Below are 15,816 nucleotides of genomic sequence, written 5' to 3' on the forward strand. Positions count from 1 at the left end.
GGGAAATGGGGAAAGCGAGATGAGTCTCGCTCGGCACTCAGTTACAACCCAGGCTTCTCGCTAAATCAGGCATAGCAAATCGGTTTGAGTTTAGGCTGCTTGTTCCCCACACGGCGCTAAAGAGTGGCACCGGTAACAACCTAACTCTTTGCAGTTAAATAGCTCAACATGGACAGGCCCAGACCAACGGCCCTTGCACGTCCTCTCCCTGCTCGCTTTTCCCTTTGGAGCTCGTAATCTCTCATCCCTCCTCATCCCTCCTGCGACACGACCGGTTCCCAGACGCCCCTGAGTAGATGTCAAGATGGCTCCCGAGACAAGCTCATTTCTACAGCACCCTGTCATTGGACATATTCGCGTTAGGGATGGCGATGGGGTCGTCCAGTGCCTCGGTCTCAAGTATGCTTCTCTCGAAAATCGGTTTGCTGAGGCGCAAATCATGGATTACCCCAGCGAGGGCCATCTTACGGCTACAAGGCACGGGTATGAGCCTGTCCATGAAAGGTCCAGGTATCAGCGCTGACTGTAGCCTAGTCCGCCCGTCATCATGCCACATGGAGCTGTTGACTTTGAAATGGACTTGCTTCAACAGGCCATCCCCCAGTTTGACGTCCCTCTCATGTCCGATCTGGATGGTTTGAACCTCAACATCACGTTGCCAAAGGACTGCAACGAGGGCTCCATCCCCCGACTGCCAGTGTTGGTTTTTGTTCACGGTGGCAGCTTCACTTTTGGGTCTAACTCTTACCCTCATTACGACCAAAGCCGAATTGTCAAGTTGTCGATAGAGATGGGTAAGCCCATAATAGCAGTCAATTTCAAGTAAGCCAGCACCTCCGGTCAAGACTATTACTAACCTGCGCAAGTTATCGATTGGGTATACCAGGGTTCTTGACTTCGCAAGAGCTGTCAGATGCAGGTTTCAAGCCTAATCGTGGTCTCCGAGACCAGAGAGTTGCACTACGGTGGATCAAGAAATACATTGCCGGGTTTGGAGGCGACCCGGATCAGATCACACTCGTCGGGCAAAGTGCTGGCGCAGGTAACACAACACTCCTCCATGTCCATCTCTGCTGGTCTCTGACCTCAAGTTTACAGCGTCGGTCGACTTTCATATGCAATCCGAGGAAGCCTTGTTTAGCCAAGCAATCCTGTTCGGAGGCTCCTCCGTTCTATTGCAACCACTTGAGCCAGAGACAGCTGAATCCGTCTACAACTCTACGATTCAGGCACTAGCTCCGGACGAGCAGTCTCCTGAAGGTCGTATCGAGTCCCTCTTGAGCATTCCGGTAGAACTTATGCTGGCCAATGCTTCAAAGGAAATGATTGCTGCTGGTCCTACAATTGATCATGACTTGATCCCGGCCGCAGCGACTCTTGGAGACACCAATGACATAATTGAGTCTCCAATGTCCCACAATCGATGGTGCAAAAGATTGTTTTCCATCGACAGCCAGTTTGATGTAAGATCAGCCCCGATTACTTTATTGATGAATTTTATTCATGCCGCTTCTTAGGGATCCATTTTTGACATTCTCAACCTCCGCGCCCGCCAACAAGGCATCACAACAAGCTTCCGAACTCATTTGATCAAGACCTTGGGGAAAACAGAGGCTTCTAGAGTTTTGGACCACTACAGCATACGTGACGACACGCCGGATGAAGAATCCTTGCTCAGCATCGCTCAAGCAATCACCGATGTCGGTTACTACGCCCTATCTGTGAAATATGCCGAGTCATTTCCGGGAGATTCCGTTCTGGGTCACTTCAACGAGCCAAACCCGTGGGATGGTGTTCACGCTGGTCGAGCGAATCATATCCTCGATATCGCCTATCTCTTTGGCAACTATGAGGAGAGATATGGCCCCCAGAACAAACTTGTGGCTAGATCACTAGCTGAAGACGTTCTGTCGTTTGTATACGGAGTCAATGACTTGCCAGTTTTTGGCGTGGAGAAGAAAGTGGTAGTTTATGGGCCAGGGAGTGACGGTGTTTCTAGACAGATCTTGAGATGGGATGATAGAGCAGTTATGAGAGATGGTACCGTATTCGAGCTAGCTAAAGAAGCGGGGGGTCTTGGTAAACTACTGCAGGCCCTCCTCAGCTTCTGTTAATTCATACAAAAACCTGAAGCCGGGTACATTGATAGATTTATGGCGATGAAATGCCGACAGCGAGTGAGCTGGCAAGGATCAACCCGCTAGCAGTAACGGTAGCCACAGTAATGACATTGAGCCAAGCCTCCTGTCCGGCTTTGGCATGACAGCCAACCCGATCCTACGTTCCTCCAACGCTAAGAAAGTGATGAGTAGGGCCCTCGAAATGAGCCAGCCGATTCAAGACTGAGTCCCTATGTTCCGTGTGCTTCACTCCAGGATGCGGTTCGAGGTTAACAATGATTGCCGAGGACTCTTCTCCAAGATAGGGTCCCACACAGGTAGCCAGCGCCAAGCCGTATCTGGAGTTAACAGCACCCCTTTCCCATGTGGGACCGACCTGGTGATCAGACCCTGAAGCTGCCCCCCCCCCCCCCCCCCCCTTCCCTCATGTGGGCCGGGAATACTAACTATCGCATCCATGTGACGGTGTCGACACACAACACAGTAACCTCTGTGGGGCTGATGTGCATGGGGCCAGGCTCTTTGCCGAATACTTTCAACCGAGGCCCAATGACTTTGCGAGTATTATGGCCATTTCTACCATCCATCTCGGCATTTAAATGACAGGAAATAACTGGAACTTTAGTCTCCCTTGAAGGCCACATCCACGCAAACACGATTACTCATCCTTGCTCATTTCTGTCCCTGAAATCATATCAACTAAACCATGGGCGAACACATTAACGAGGTTCCTTTCACCCTCAAAGATGTGCCGGTCGAGAACCAGAGGCCCATGAAAGTCATCATCATCGGGGCAGGCTTCTCAGGTATCTACACTAGCATCAGGTAGGTGCGCTTGCTTTGGCAATCTTGGCTGGCTCTCAAGGTTCCTGGCCACTTGCTTTCTTCCGTCGTCCAAGACTATTCGGCCCCCAGATTGTTCGATAGGCATAGCCTTGGCTTCAACACTTGACGATAAAGGCCTGAGACCTCATGTGGAGCTTTTGAACCTGAAATATGTGCAACAAAGTCTGACATACGAGGTAATAGGATATCTCAGCGGCTCAGAAATGTTCAGCTGCAGGTATACGAACAAAATGATGGACTCGCGGGTGTGTGGTAAGCTAAAGAGAAAAATGACATGCTCGGCTATGGTATTGGTATTAACGGTGTCTCAGGTGGTTGAACCGCTACCCAGGGCTAGCATGCGATATTCCATGTGAGTTTACCTTGATTGTCTTAGAGGAAACAACAAGAACGATAGATGGACAACTAACGGCCGTCTCAAAGCCTACTCTTATCAGTTCAGTTTTGCCCCGAACCCATACTGGTCCTCTCTCTACGCCCCAGGACCCGAGATTCGAGCTTATATGACGGACGTTGCTGAAAGATATGGTGCCACACGCTATATCAAAACTTCTCACGCCGTCAAGGAGTGTATTTGGGACGCTGGGAAGAAGATTTGGTAAGCTTTAATGCAATCTTCACCTGAATACGAGAATAGAGGGCAGGATATGGGAGCTGATACCATCGATGGGTAGGAGAGTCAAGGTCCACAACATCAAGACCGACGAAATCTTCGAGGACACTGCAAATGTCGTCATATCAGCCAAGGGCGGCTTGAATCAGATTATGTGGCCCCGAATCAAAGGCTTTGGAGACTACAAAGGAAAGCTCATTCATTCTGGCCAGTGGGATGAGAGGTAAGCTCCCGAGACCCAACACGATCCCAAACCACTAACAAAGACACAGTGTCGATCTTCGCCACAAGCGGGTAGGTGTTATTGGCAATGGGTCCAGCGCTATTCAGATTGTGCCAGCCATTCAACCGCTTGAGGGGACCAAGGTTTGGAACTTTGCCCGAAGTCCTACTTGGGTATCAAACTCCTTTGGGGACATTGCAATGATGAAGCTTGGAAGAGAGCCTGGAGATTCAAAATGTGCGTAATATCTAAGTTCTCAAGGGGAAGTTCAGCAACAGGGGAGCTAACTAAGAGCCAACAGTCTCTCGCCGGGAGCAGGAATACATGGCACGGCATCCGGACCACTACCACAAAATGCGCAAGACATTGGAGAAGGAAGCCAGCAAAAAGTACTTTTTCACTCTCAAAGACTCACCTGAACAGGCCAACGCGGTGGGCAAGTTCCAGGATTACATGAAGAAACGCCTAGAGGGCCGGCCTGATCTTTACGAAGCCATTATCCCTACATTTGCTCCTGGATGCCGCCGACTCACCCCAGGACCAGGATATCTGGAGGCCCTCAAGGAGGACAACGTTACATTCTGCAACACACCTATTCAGGAAATGTCTGAGAAGGGTCTGAAGCTCAGCACCGGAGAGGAGATAGAATTGGACGTTGTGGTTTGCGCGACAGGATACAACGTCGGAGCACCACCAACATTCACAGTGACTGGCCGCAACGGCGTGACGCTGGAGCAGAAGTGGGCACCTCACCCAGAGACATACCTCTCTGTGGCCGTGGACGAATTTCCCAACTTTCTACTCATTGGCGGGCCAAACTCGGGCCTCGGCTCTGGTAGTCTCCTCAGTGTCTTTGAAGGACAAGGCGACTACGCAGTCAAGGTGATTCGCAAACTACAAAAGGAGGATTACTCCACCTTTGAGGTCAGACCGGAGCGTGTTGCTGACTTTAGTCACTACATCGATGAGTACTTCAAGCGGACCGTCTACACAGATGACTGTTCGTCGTGGTATCGGTCAAACACCACAGGATCACGGATCGTCGGTCTGTGGCCTGGATCGTCGGCACAGTGTCTCGAGGTCTTGCGGGCTCCACGATGGGAGGATTACGTCTTTGACAGCGCTGATCCTACCGGAAATCTCTTGCGATGGCTCGGCGACGGCTCTAGCTTGACCCTCACAGAGGGCGATCCGTCCTGGTTTTTGGAGTATGAGGCTACTGATGCACCTCAGGAGGGAAAGCCCGAAGAAGGCGAGGTTTATAGTCGTCGTCCATTTTCTCACTAGATAACTAAGTATCTGATTTAAATATTAATTTTATCCTTGACTTGGTTATATTACTGAAGTTGTTATACTAGGAAACATGTTAAAGAACTACCTAATAGATAGAATTGAACATCAGGGAACAACATACATAACACCTGACAGCATAAAACCCAATGCCATGAAAATTGCTACCTATAAAAAATTAAGCTTCTATGGCAGCCAACAAAGCTTCTTCCAAGATGGATAAAAGGCACCATCTCCACCCTTATGCTGGCTCAAATGCCATCCTGTCTCCAGCTTCCTCTCAGTTCAGCACCTATCTCCGTCCTATCTCCATCCGCGTCCCTTTTTAACCGACGAACAATCAACAGGACGGAAGAACAATAACGCCGGGATCTTGATCACTACCTACCCCGCAACCTGAACCTCTCGGGAATCATGAGACTTCCAGACACACAGACACCCCGATCTCATGGCTTCTTATAAGAACTCGGTTTCAAAACTTGTTGGCCTGTTAAGTGACGAGTCTCGAAACCCAAATTTGACCATTGTAGACACGACTCTCTTTCATCTCGGAATCGCAGACATATACGCGTTACATGCAACATGTCGATCGCTGCGTTGGCTGGTTGGTTACATGACCGACTCGCCACGTCTGCTCAACATCAACAAACAACTGGGACCCTTTGTAGAGGACCCGATGCGTTTCCGAAGTGAGCTGGGCAAGCACGATGGGCTCATTGCGGGGGATTTCGTTCGAAACTTCTTCGAGTTCGGTCGTTGGGAAGTCACCACGCTGCTCTTATACGTTGAACAAGGGCTCAAGTCACAAGGTTTCATCGACTATTTGCGAGATCATGAAGGGTACAGAACGAAATCACAACAACCCAGAATCTTGGAAAGAAACAAAGCTCCGGGTTTCTATATCGTCATAAAGGCTACAATCGGCCCTCCGATTATCAACCTAATTAATGAGGCCTATACGACGGCTGGCCTCAACGTGATATCCTGGAATAAAGCCTACTCACTACTCCCAATTCCGACTGTTCTGCGTCACAAGTTCTACCCTATCAAACCCTTCGACAATGCGCTCGGCCAAACACTTCGACGACGTGCTAAATGGGGTTGGACAACTCGCGATATGCTTTGGCCGGATCAAACAACCCAATTCATTTCTCAAAAACAGTGTCGTCAAATTGGTGGACCCAGCTCGCTTGTTATAAACCTTGGGAACGTACCTCCTGGAGAATGCACTCCTGACTATGTCCTTGATGGAAGTGTCTTTTCTGTTGTGTGGAAATGGAGTGCTACTACCCGGCGCTTATCAGTCAGTATACAGCCTGCGGTCGAGTCCACTGCACTGCGCTACGCATACACAAACGGTGGAGGTGGTCAGGCTTGGAGATCTTGGGAGAAGTTCTTGCGCGACCGATTAGACCGTTGGGTCTATGTTGAGATTGCCAAGATGAGCCAGGAGGAGCGGCCACCAGGGTTCTATTTCATGGCACCTGGAAACTACCGTGTCTCTATTCCCTCTGGCTATGAACTACCCGACACGTGGGACTATGCAGACGATCAAATCATCTCATGGTTTCAAGAGTGGGAGAGGGCTGAGGGAACGGATCATAACTTCTATGGGTATTGAGTACAATCCATGTAATCAGGCAGGAGATCAAGCAATTTGTGTGTTAGTAAAAGTGTCTTCTAATCGACTCCACTATATCGAGAGTCTTATCGTGGTCGCCAGCCTCTTGTTCCTATTTCATGCGGACTAAAGCGATATTGGCCTTATACATGCCCTGCTGTCATGGAGTAGAAACACGCCTAAGTATTGAGAACCCAGAGCTGAGGTGGGCTAGCAAGGAGCTGAGCTCAATGCAGGGCCCGTTTCTAGAATGACAGATCCTTACTATACTTACGGAGTAGTTCTGGGTTAAAGCTCGGTTTTATACCCCCTTGCTATAGCGCAAGGTGCTACCACCTTGCAGCGGACTCTGCTGCTAGCCTCTCCTGCCAGCCTTCCCGTGACAGCCAAGTGCGATACGATGAAATGTGCCACAATGAAAACGAGAGTGTGCATTAAGATGAGGATGCGACAATGAGTCGTACTACTATGAAATGCGCTGCAATGTGCGAGGGAGGTGTGATTCTGGCTTTGGCGCGATCGTTGAGTGTCATCTGCAACAACCATAGTGACAGCAAAATAATCATATTGCTACATCCCCCGAGTTTCCAGTACATTATCAAAAAAGGTAAGAGGAGAGCAGAAGCTGGAAGGAAAATCTGTCAAGTCTTTTGTTAGTCGCAATCGACATGACCGGATGTGCTTCTCACATTGGTTGTTGAACGTTGCGCCAAATTCATTCAGAGGTATGGCATCAAGATCCGACAGGAAGTCGTAAGAACCGGGCCCGCTATCGTCCTCGACGGATGCTTCTGTGTTTCCAAGGACGATACTCAGAGCTTTGGCTACTTTCCCAGCTTCCGCAGATGACGTACTCATCTGAAGCCAAATCTTGTGCGAGATGGTTAGTTGCCGTCGAATCTCTTCAGCCCTAGCTGTCTGTCCTGCAGTCTCAAATTTATCGACGTCTTGAAGGTAGAGGCAGAGTACACTCGTTGCAAGGAGAACATCCTGGTTGAAAATACGTGTGACCTTCCATCGAAGCTGACACAGACGACCAAATGGTTGAGACTCTTCGTGAAGCATCTGTTGAAAAGATAGAATCTTTAGTGCCGAATCTAAACAGATTCGCACCGATTCCTTGTCCCGCTCTTGAGGGTGTCGAACTGGGTAGCTGATCAAAGATCTCCGGTACAGGAGGATGCGTGATTTGCGGTAGGTCGTTTCTATACTTACCCGCTGGACCACCACGGTTGGGCTATCCGTGATGGGGTGTGGCATAGTTTCCCAGCGCAGCACGAGCGGAATAGCACGATTGTGCACGTCTTCGAGAAGTGCGTCGATCTTGGTGACCTCGTCGTAGGAAGGAGGATTAATATCGGTGTTGAGGTCGCAAATTAAGCCGAGAGCTGTTATCAGTCGCCCTCTTGCAATGAGAGGGAGTACCGGCGTCCATTCTGTTTCTGGCCTCGGCGGAGGCATCTCGGTCGTGTCCTCGTCAAAATCACAGTCGCGTAGATTACGGGGCGATTTTGTATCAATGTGCGTATCTGTGGCACTTCGAGGAAGGCCCATCTCTAAGGAGATGACGAGATCCAATTGAAGGATTGTAGTCCAGATGCGTCTGCGCATCTCACACTCGAATGGAGATATTCCAGGAAAGTGATCTGGGTCCCGATGATAGCCCATGCGCATTGCAAGATGAAGTATCATACCGATCGAAAGCCAGCCATCGGTAGCGCCATCTTTCAAGAGTATGAACTCTCCGGTAAGGACCGTGATGAGGGTTTCCAGGATATATGGTCCTCCCGTTGTATACCTGGCCAGAATAAGACACTGAACGGCCTTCTCCCGGAAGCCATCCTTCATGGTGAGATATTCCGCCTTGAGCGATTCGGCTCGTCCGTCGGGGAAGTCGATGGCGAAGGTCTGCAACTGTGCAGCAATATATAACATGGAGAACATGAGACCGATCCACGCGATTGAAGTTGTAGACGGATCTTCCCAGAAAGTTTCGTACTGGTCAAATGTCAGACTGTTCGTGATCGGCCAGGTAAGAAAGAACCCACCTCGCGGAGAAACTTCTTGCCATGAATGAGATCTACACCACAGTCAATACGCGATAGTTCAAAGAAGAATTTGATGTACTGACACGGAGTGACAATGTAGGAATCGAAGTGAAGGGCCATGAGGCGGTCAACAACTGAGCGAGGAGGAACAGCAGCCAGTATTTCATCTCGAGTCGCATGACGGTTCGGACCATAGAACAAGTGCGAACCAGGCGGAGCCTTGCTATCGGTGACCAAGTCCTCCCTGAGTCCTCTGATTTTGGTAAGAATGGCCTCCCAATGGACACTCTGGACATAGCTGGTTCCAGACTCACGCACCTCTAGAGTGCCAGGGTCCGCCGGGGATGGAGCTTCATCTTGGGGTTTCTTTGGTTTTGGGATCTCAGGCAACACATCTGTGAGTGATGGCGAGGTTGGTCTCGGCGATTTCGGTGCGGGCGGACTTGGCAGTTGTTGACCTTTCATGAGCGTCACGACAAGGTTCTCGAGTTCAGATATTCTGCCATGGAGGCTGGTTGACTGTTGGGGCCGATGAGCATCGGGTGTAGAGGAAGATGACGTTGCATAATTGCACGAGTTGGTAAGGCCACGCCTTGAGCAAGTTCCGCATGGGTGGTGTCTGTCGCACCTCAACCTGGCAGAGTTAGGTCAGGCGTACACGGCGTTGTAACGAACGGCGATTGAGCACGTACTTTCGGTGCCTGCAGGGGTCGCAGGAAAGCTGGACTTTGTCCCTGCGTCGGTTTGGCGGCGGACGCGGACGCGGAGCATCGTCGGCCATGGTGTGACTGGTTGGGGGCGGAGCTCAACCTCATCCACGGAGGGTGGGCAATCTGGGATACCCAAAGCGGAACTGTCTCCTGGTCCGCTCTCAAACAGTTTCACGGCCACTTCAACAAGAGAAGGAAGATTTCTGGCGGCGCAAACTGAGAGGCAATGGAGAAAGCAACGACCATCCGACCCTCCGTGCGACCCTCCGCGTCAAACCTCCGTGTCGACCATCCGGACGGACATAAGCAAATTTAACTCCGCATTTCCAAACCATGTTGGTGCAATCAGCTAGCTGTTGCCCAAAGAACTGCCCTGCCTTGAAATATATAGCAAGTAATGTTGAAATATAAGACCCAACAGGCTTCCGAGGTTCTAACCCTTTTTATTTTATGATGCAAAGCCAGGTACCAGTGAACAAACACGCATCAATATTCCAGAGCCACACCACCCTCGACAGCAAATCATGGCAGCCGATTTGGAGTCCACCCAGGAGAAGCCAGCCATATTGGAAGACAGCCACCATGACCAACAATCCAACGAGTCTGACCAAACAGCAATTGAACAAGAACAAGAGACAAAGGACAATGTCGTCGACTGGGATGGGCCAGACGATCCCCAAAACCCCCGAAACTGGCCAGAATGGAAACGCATGACCCAAGTCGTCCTCGCCAGTGCTTTCTTGCTCACTGCGTAAGGTGCTCCTTTGGTGAAGCAAATCCAGTACTAATATACATACAGAAACCTCGCCGCGACAATGTTTGCACCTGGAGCTGCCGCGCTTGCCAAGGAGTTCCATATCACCAGCTCCACCATCGTCAGTCTCACCGTGTCCATTTACCTCTGCGGTTTCGCCGTTGGGCCAATGTTCATTGCACCGCTATCCGAACTGTATGGACGCCTTGTCATCTACCACACCTGCAATGTCATTTACATTGGCTTCATCATCGGATGTGCGCTGAGCAAAAACACGGGCATGTTTCTCGCTTTTCGATTTATTGCCGGATGTGCTGCTTCAGGCCCATTGACGGTTGGCGGAGGAACTGTCGCCGACGTCGTCCCGCCAGCTCAGCGTGGGAGGGTGATGTCTCTATGGATGATAGGACCACTCCTAGGACCAGTAGGTAGCATTATCCCACGCAAACCGTAATGACGCTGACAACCCCCAAGGTCTTGGGCCCGATTATTGGTGGCTTTGTGTCTGAATCAATTGGCTGGCGATGGACTTTTTGGATCATCACAATCCTAGTGGGTAGAGCATAACCTTTACTATTCTCGAGTCGCTGACTGTTTGACATAGGCAGGAGTATCGTTTATGACATCAATCTTCCTCCTCCACGAGACCAATGCCGTCGTGCTGCTAAAATGGAAAGCTGCTCGCCTCCGGAAAGAAACTGGCAATAATGCTCTGGTTTCCAAGATGGATAAAGGCCTGCCCCCCCGCCAGCTATTCCTCCGCGCTATTACTCGACCAACGAAGCTTCTCTTCCTATCGCCGATCGTACTCCTCCTCTCCCTCCTATGCGCCTTCGTTTTCGGCCTCCTCTTTATTCTGTTCACCACGTTTCCCACCGTCTTTGAGGAACAATACCACTTCTCCGCCGGTATTTCTGGCCTGTCATATCTCGGCGTTGGAATTGGAATGGTCGTCTCTCTCGGAGCCTACGCCACTGTGAGCGACAAGTTGCAAAAGGCACTTGGAGATTCGCCCAAACCTGAAGGACGCCTAAAGCCCATGATATGGGCCATGCCGGCCGTGCCCATCGGTATCTTCTGGTACGGCTGGGCAGCTGAAAAGCAGACTCACTGGATCGTGCCCATCCTCGGCACCTCCTTGTTTGGATTCGGCTTTCTATGGATCATAACGCCAACTCAGCTCTACTTGGTGGATGCTTTTGGCCCTGAGGCTGCCGCCTCTGCGTTGGCTGCCAACGTGATTCTCCGACTTCTTTTTGCAGCCTTCATTCCTTTGGCAGGGCCGTCTTTGTATGCTGACCTGGGACTTGGGTGGGGGAATAGCGTCCTAGGTTTTATAGGCGTTGCTTTTCTTCCAGTGCCTCTTTTTTTCTATCGTTATGGGGGATGGCTTAGGGAGCGTTTTGCTGTGAAGCTGTAACGTTTCACGTTGAGGATTAGGCCTGTTCTTGCCTTTGGAGGTCCGGTTGGGACACAGTTGAAACTTAAGTGTTCCAGATGTCAGTTCCTTTCCCTCATTATGAAGGGTGCAAGGGAGTACAGTAGTAGTATTAGCCCAGACTTCACTGGGGACTTGACTGTCTAAAACAGAAGATAGCGAACACAGTCTAGGAAAGTGTTATAGTGGTTCAGATTATACATATATAGATAGATCTTATATTAGTTCGTTGTACATAGATAGATACATAGATAGCCCCATATTTACCTTTTCCTACTCTGTAATACCTCTATGCAAGAACACACACGATGGCACTTTTATTAATCCCTGTGTACTACTCAAGTTATGCACATTACACAGTATGGGGACTAGGACAAACTTTAGTCCGGCCGATATCGCTTCAAAATGCGGATAGAAGCGGCAAACAAGGAAGAGGCGAGGGGTGTGAAAATTTGACTGACCTTGAACTAAGAATATTTTGGCTTGCAAAAGATTCCAGAACAACTCAATTAACTGCCGCCATGTCGTACGGTACAATCAAGACCTCAGCTCCGGCGTCAGATACTCCGGAAGCCTCCCCCCTTCTTGCCGCCAATGGGAACCCTGCGGCGTCCGATGGCGCCTTATCAGGCCCTGAGACAAGCCAACAGGAGTCTCAGAATGATAACAACCTGTGGGTAACTCTCAAGTCGATCTACAACAACAACATTGGGCTTTTCCTCGTCTTTTTGGCACAAATGTTTGGGTCTATTGTGAGTGAAATGACACTACGGCAATCGCAGTGAAACTTCATGATGTACTAACAGAGACAGATGACCATGACAACGCGATTGTTGGAAACAGGCTTTGAAACAAAGTATCATGCCTTGCAAGTCATCTTCGTGCGCATGCTTGCCACTGCAGTCGCCGGATCTCTAGGCATGTGGTACAAAAAGGTTCCCGGATTTCCCTTTGGCCCACGAGAGGTCAGGGGATTGTTAGCTTTACGAGGCTTTGCCGGAACTGCCGGGTTGATTGGCTTATACTGTGAGTCAATGCATGTGGATAAATCAGGCGAAACACCAGGTTCTAACAGTCCCGCCTAGATTCTCTATCATACTTGGCCATCTCTGACGCAACCGTCATCACTTTCCTTGTCCCTACAATGACGGCATTCATCTCTTGGGTCGCTTTACATGTATGTCAAACACACTTTGCATCTAGAACTTCTTACCAACTCTTGTCGATAGGAACCCTTTACTGTCAAGGAAGCTGCTGCCGGCTTCATCGCCTTCACAGGCGTGCTCTTCGTCGCCCGACCAGCTTTCTTATTTCCCGAAGGCCCCAATGCATCGGCATTGTCTGCTGGTGTAGAGTCCATCGTTCCCGGTGCAACCGTTCAAGGAGGCATCCTTCCGCCGCCAGAGGTGACGCCCACCGAGCGCGCTATCGCCATTATGTGCTCCATCTTTGGTTCTTTTGCAGCGGCAACAGCATACAGCACGATTCGCGCGATTGGGAAGCGAGCGCACTCTCTCGTCAGTGTCAACTACTTTGCCACGCTGGCGACTGTCAGCTCATTCCTCATTATTATGATTCATCCTGATCTCCAATTCGAGATCCCCAAAAGCACCATCGAGTGGTATGTGGCCCAGAGTTGATAACTTACCTGTACCCAGGGCTAGCGACTGACGTTAACAGGATTCTCCTCCTTTCTATCGGAGTCTCGGGTTTCTTGCTTCAGGTCCTTTTGACAGAAGGACTGCAAAGGGAAAAGGCAGGAAGAGCCACAAATCTCATTGTAAGTTTCTTACGGACTGCAGAAACGAGCAAAAGTTATCTAACTCGGTCACTAGTACGTTCAAATGGTCTTTGCGCTCATCATCGAGCGCGTCGTCTGGGGAACCACACCTCCTGTAACGAGCTTTATCGGCAGTGCCCTAATCATTGGGGCTGCCATTTGGGTAACGTTGCAGAAGAAAGCACCTGTGGAGCAAACAAGGCTACTGGACGAGGAAAGGAGACCTTGAAACTTGGCTGCCTGCAACAGCAGTTTTGTCAGCATTCCTGGCATCCCGCTGATGAAGGGTGCCGAACTGTCTTTCGCACGGTGGGCTGCGTCCATGTTTTTGAGATACATGGAAGACTTGTTCTTGGATATATCGCCAATGCCAAAAGCGCCAAGTAAATTAGATACTATAGACATTACTCTGTTCTTTCGCCCGAAATAACGTACTGACCACAGTTTGTCGCTGCTCTTGTGTCACCTTTCAAGCCCACCAGTGCCACGTAAGAACTCTATTGCAACCCCTTTCCCACCGGGCATGCTGGCCTCACAAGGAGTCTACACCAATTACTAATGTCGCCGGAAAACACTGTGCGACAACCTGGGTTATCAAAAATCCCGAAAACTGTCGGCTGAATGTTGCCAAGATGATTCGCTGTGGACAGTTTTTGAAGTGTGGGAACTCATTGCCACAAAGGGCGAAACTGAGCGCGGAGCGAATCATGTCTCTCCAATTTCCATCAATGCATCCTCGACTGCAAGGCAACGCTGGCCCCCCTGCTGTGTATCCCCACATGTTCACCCAGATATGCTTATCCGCGTATCCCGAGCCTCACTGCAGGGCCAAGATGCCTCAGCTGAACCCTCCTTCAGCTCAAGGGACGGAGCCGGCAGTTGTCCGTCACCCCGGCCCCACACCTCCGTGACTGGCCTCACCTGCAAGTCTGCTGACAGCCAAGACTCCAGCCTCATGGGAGTCTCTCCGAGCCGCGCGGTTATTCTATAAGTCGGGCTTCATTCCCGCTCGTGCATCAAGTGCCAACCTTCTTGGCCTTGCGTTCGCCACTTGGGTTTCCGCGATCCTCACGACATGGGCCAAGATGAGGGGAATCAAGTACGCGATGGCTTCCAGTGCGACCCCAATTCGGGCTTGGGGGTTGCTTTGAGTCGGGAGGAAACCCGCTCGTGCATTGAATTAAGGACTGGGGATTGGCTCTTTTTTTGTCCTGTCAACTCTAAGGCGTCGCGCTCGATTTCACCGGATGAGGAAAGACGATGAAGATCTAGATATCATCGACGATGAGAATATCGACAAGGCTACGAGAAGAAAGAAATCGATATAAAACGTGACGGCCTCATCAAGCTTGGAGAGGCGTTTGTTAAGCAGCATCAAGCACATCCTCATATCTCCCATCCTCAAACATCCCTCACGACATCAATCACCGACTTGAACTAGCCAAAATGAAGTTTCCTTCTCTCCTCGCCGCAGCAATGCTCCCCGCGGCCATTATCGGCAAAAAGGACTCAGGCTTCAAGTACGAGCGACTGGACAAGGACGACGCCGTGAGTTACACCACCACAAGCCACACTAGCCTCCTTTACTGACTTTGTCAAGGTCCTCCTTATTGTGGATATCCAGGAGGGTCTGATTAACGTCGTGAGGGACTTTGATCCCCTTGTCTACCACCACCAGGCTATTGCGCATGCAGCCATTGCAGAAGCCTTTGACATCCCGGTCGTCATCACCACTTCAGCCGACTCAGGTATGCAATCTTCTCCACTCCGGATGGGGGTCAAACCTTGCCCTGAGACAGTGACTAATATGTGCTTCAGGCCCCAACGGCCCGCTCGTCCGCGAAATCAAAGAGATGCATCCCAACGCCCCCCTGATCCAGAGACAGGGCGAGATCAACTCTTGGGACAGCGAAGAGTTCCGCAACGCAGTGATAGCAACCAACAGAACTCAAGTCATCATTGCTGGCATTGTAACCGACGTGTGCACCACATTCCTCGCCCTTTCTCTCCGTGAGGAGGGTTTTTCAGTCTGGGCCAACGTTGAGGCATCAGGCACTAGCTCAATTCTGGTTCGCGAGGTTGCCAACGATCGCATGGCAAGGGCTGGTGTGCAGACGGTCAGCCTGTATACCATTATTGCAGAGCTGATGCGTGATTGGCGAAACGTTCCTGGTGCCGAGAAGATCTTCCCCTGGTCTGATAAGTACATGCCGCTCTGGGGTCACCTTATCCGAGCCCACGGTTACGCAGTCACCAACGGGACTCTTTCCCCTGGACAGGAAGGGCTTCTCTAAACAGGATTAGTGGAGTGGCAAGGTTGTGAGCAAGCAGGCATGGGATCTCTGCACCTCATTATTCCCATGTCTCAGCCAA

General features: G+C 50.5%; 7 protein-coding genes across 7 annotated transcripts; 6 read left to right on the forward strand and 1 right to left on the reverse strand.

Annotated features, from left to right (window-relative positions):
* Window positions 1-304: 304 nt before the first annotated feature.
* NCS57_00943700 (Carboxylic ester hydrolase) lies at window positions 305-2,114 on the forward strand (the record flags this gene model as incomplete). Its single annotated transcript, XM_053059213.1, has 5 exons — window positions 305-483; window positions 535-822; window positions 867-1,042; window positions 1,099-1,463; window positions 1,518-2,114. 5 exons carry the CDS (start codon window positions 305-307, stop codon window positions 2,112-2,114), a joined length of 1,605 nt encoding a protein of 534 aa, XP_052911284.1.
* Window positions 2,115-2,826: 712 nt separating this feature from the next.
* Window positions 2,827-5,089, forward strand: NCS57_00943800 (uncharacterized protein; the record flags this gene model as incomplete). Its single annotated transcript, XM_053059214.1, has 7 exons — window positions 2,827-2,945; window positions 3,150-3,218; window positions 3,278-3,318; window positions 3,390-3,564; window positions 3,641-3,802; window positions 3,852-4,039; window positions 4,104-5,089. 7 exons carry the CDS (start codon window positions 2,827-2,829, stop codon window positions 5,087-5,089), a joined length of 1,740 nt encoding a protein of 579 aa, XP_052911285.1.
* Window positions 5,090-5,543: 454 nt separating this feature from the next.
* NCS57_00943900 (uncharacterized protein) lies at window positions 5,544-6,713 on the forward strand (the record flags this gene model as incomplete). Its single annotated transcript, XM_053059215.1, has 1 exon — window positions 5,544-6,713. Exon 1 carries the CDS (start codon window positions 5,706-5,708, stop codon window positions 6,711-6,713), a length of 1,008 nt encoding a protein of 335 aa, XP_052911286.1. The 5' UTR covers window positions 5,544-5,705.
* A 570-nt stretch (window positions 6,714-7,283) lies between these two features.
* Window positions 7,284-9,542, reverse strand: NCS57_00944000 (Zn(2)-C6 fungal-type domain-containing protein; the record flags this gene model as incomplete). Its single annotated transcript, XM_053059216.1, has 4 exons — window positions 7,284-8,711; window positions 8,762-8,793; window positions 8,845-9,395; window positions 9,454-9,542. The coding sequence occupies 4 exons, from the start codon at window positions 9,540-9,542 to the stop codon at window positions 7,284-7,286; spliced, it is 2,100 nt and encodes a 699-aa protein (XP_052911287.1).
* A 453-nt stretch (window positions 9,543-9,995) lies between these two features.
* NCS57_00944100 (MFS domain-containing protein) lies at window positions 9,996-11,645 on the forward strand (the record flags this gene model as incomplete). Its single annotated transcript, XM_053059217.1, has 4 exons — window positions 9,996-10,222; window positions 10,271-10,649; window positions 10,700-10,777; window positions 10,830-11,645. 4 exons carry the CDS (start codon window positions 9,996-9,998, stop codon window positions 11,643-11,645), a joined length of 1,500 nt encoding a protein of 499 aa, XP_052911288.1.
* A 539-nt stretch (window positions 11,646-12,184) lies between these two features.
* NCS57_00944200 (uncharacterized protein) lies at window positions 12,185-13,672 on the forward strand (the record flags this gene model as incomplete). Its single annotated transcript, XM_053059218.1, has 6 exons — window positions 12,185-12,415; window positions 12,476-12,689; window positions 12,749-12,840; window positions 12,893-13,284; window positions 13,344-13,443; window positions 13,499-13,672. 6 exons carry the CDS (start codon window positions 12,185-12,187, stop codon window positions 13,670-13,672), a joined length of 1,203 nt encoding a protein of 400 aa, XP_052911289.1.
* A 1,217-nt stretch (window positions 13,673-14,889) lies between these two features.
* Window positions 14,890-15,737, forward strand: NCS57_00944300 (Isochorismatase domain-containing protein; the record flags this gene model as incomplete). Its single annotated transcript, XM_053059219.1, has 3 exons — window positions 14,890-14,991; window positions 15,044-15,191; window positions 15,262-15,737. The coding sequence occupies 3 exons, from the start codon at window positions 14,890-14,892 to the stop codon at window positions 15,735-15,737; spliced, it is 726 nt and encodes a 241-aa protein (XP_052911290.1).
* Between the last annotated feature and the right edge of the window lie 79 nt (window positions 15,738-15,816).

Source organism: Fusarium keratoplasticum, chromosome 7 (assembly GCF_025433545.1).
Source record: "Fusarium keratoplasticum isolate Fu6.1 chromosome 7, whole genome shotgun sequence".
NCBI lineage: Eukaryota > Fungi > Ascomycota > Sordariomycetes > Hypocreales > Nectriaceae > Fusarium > Fusarium keratoplasticum.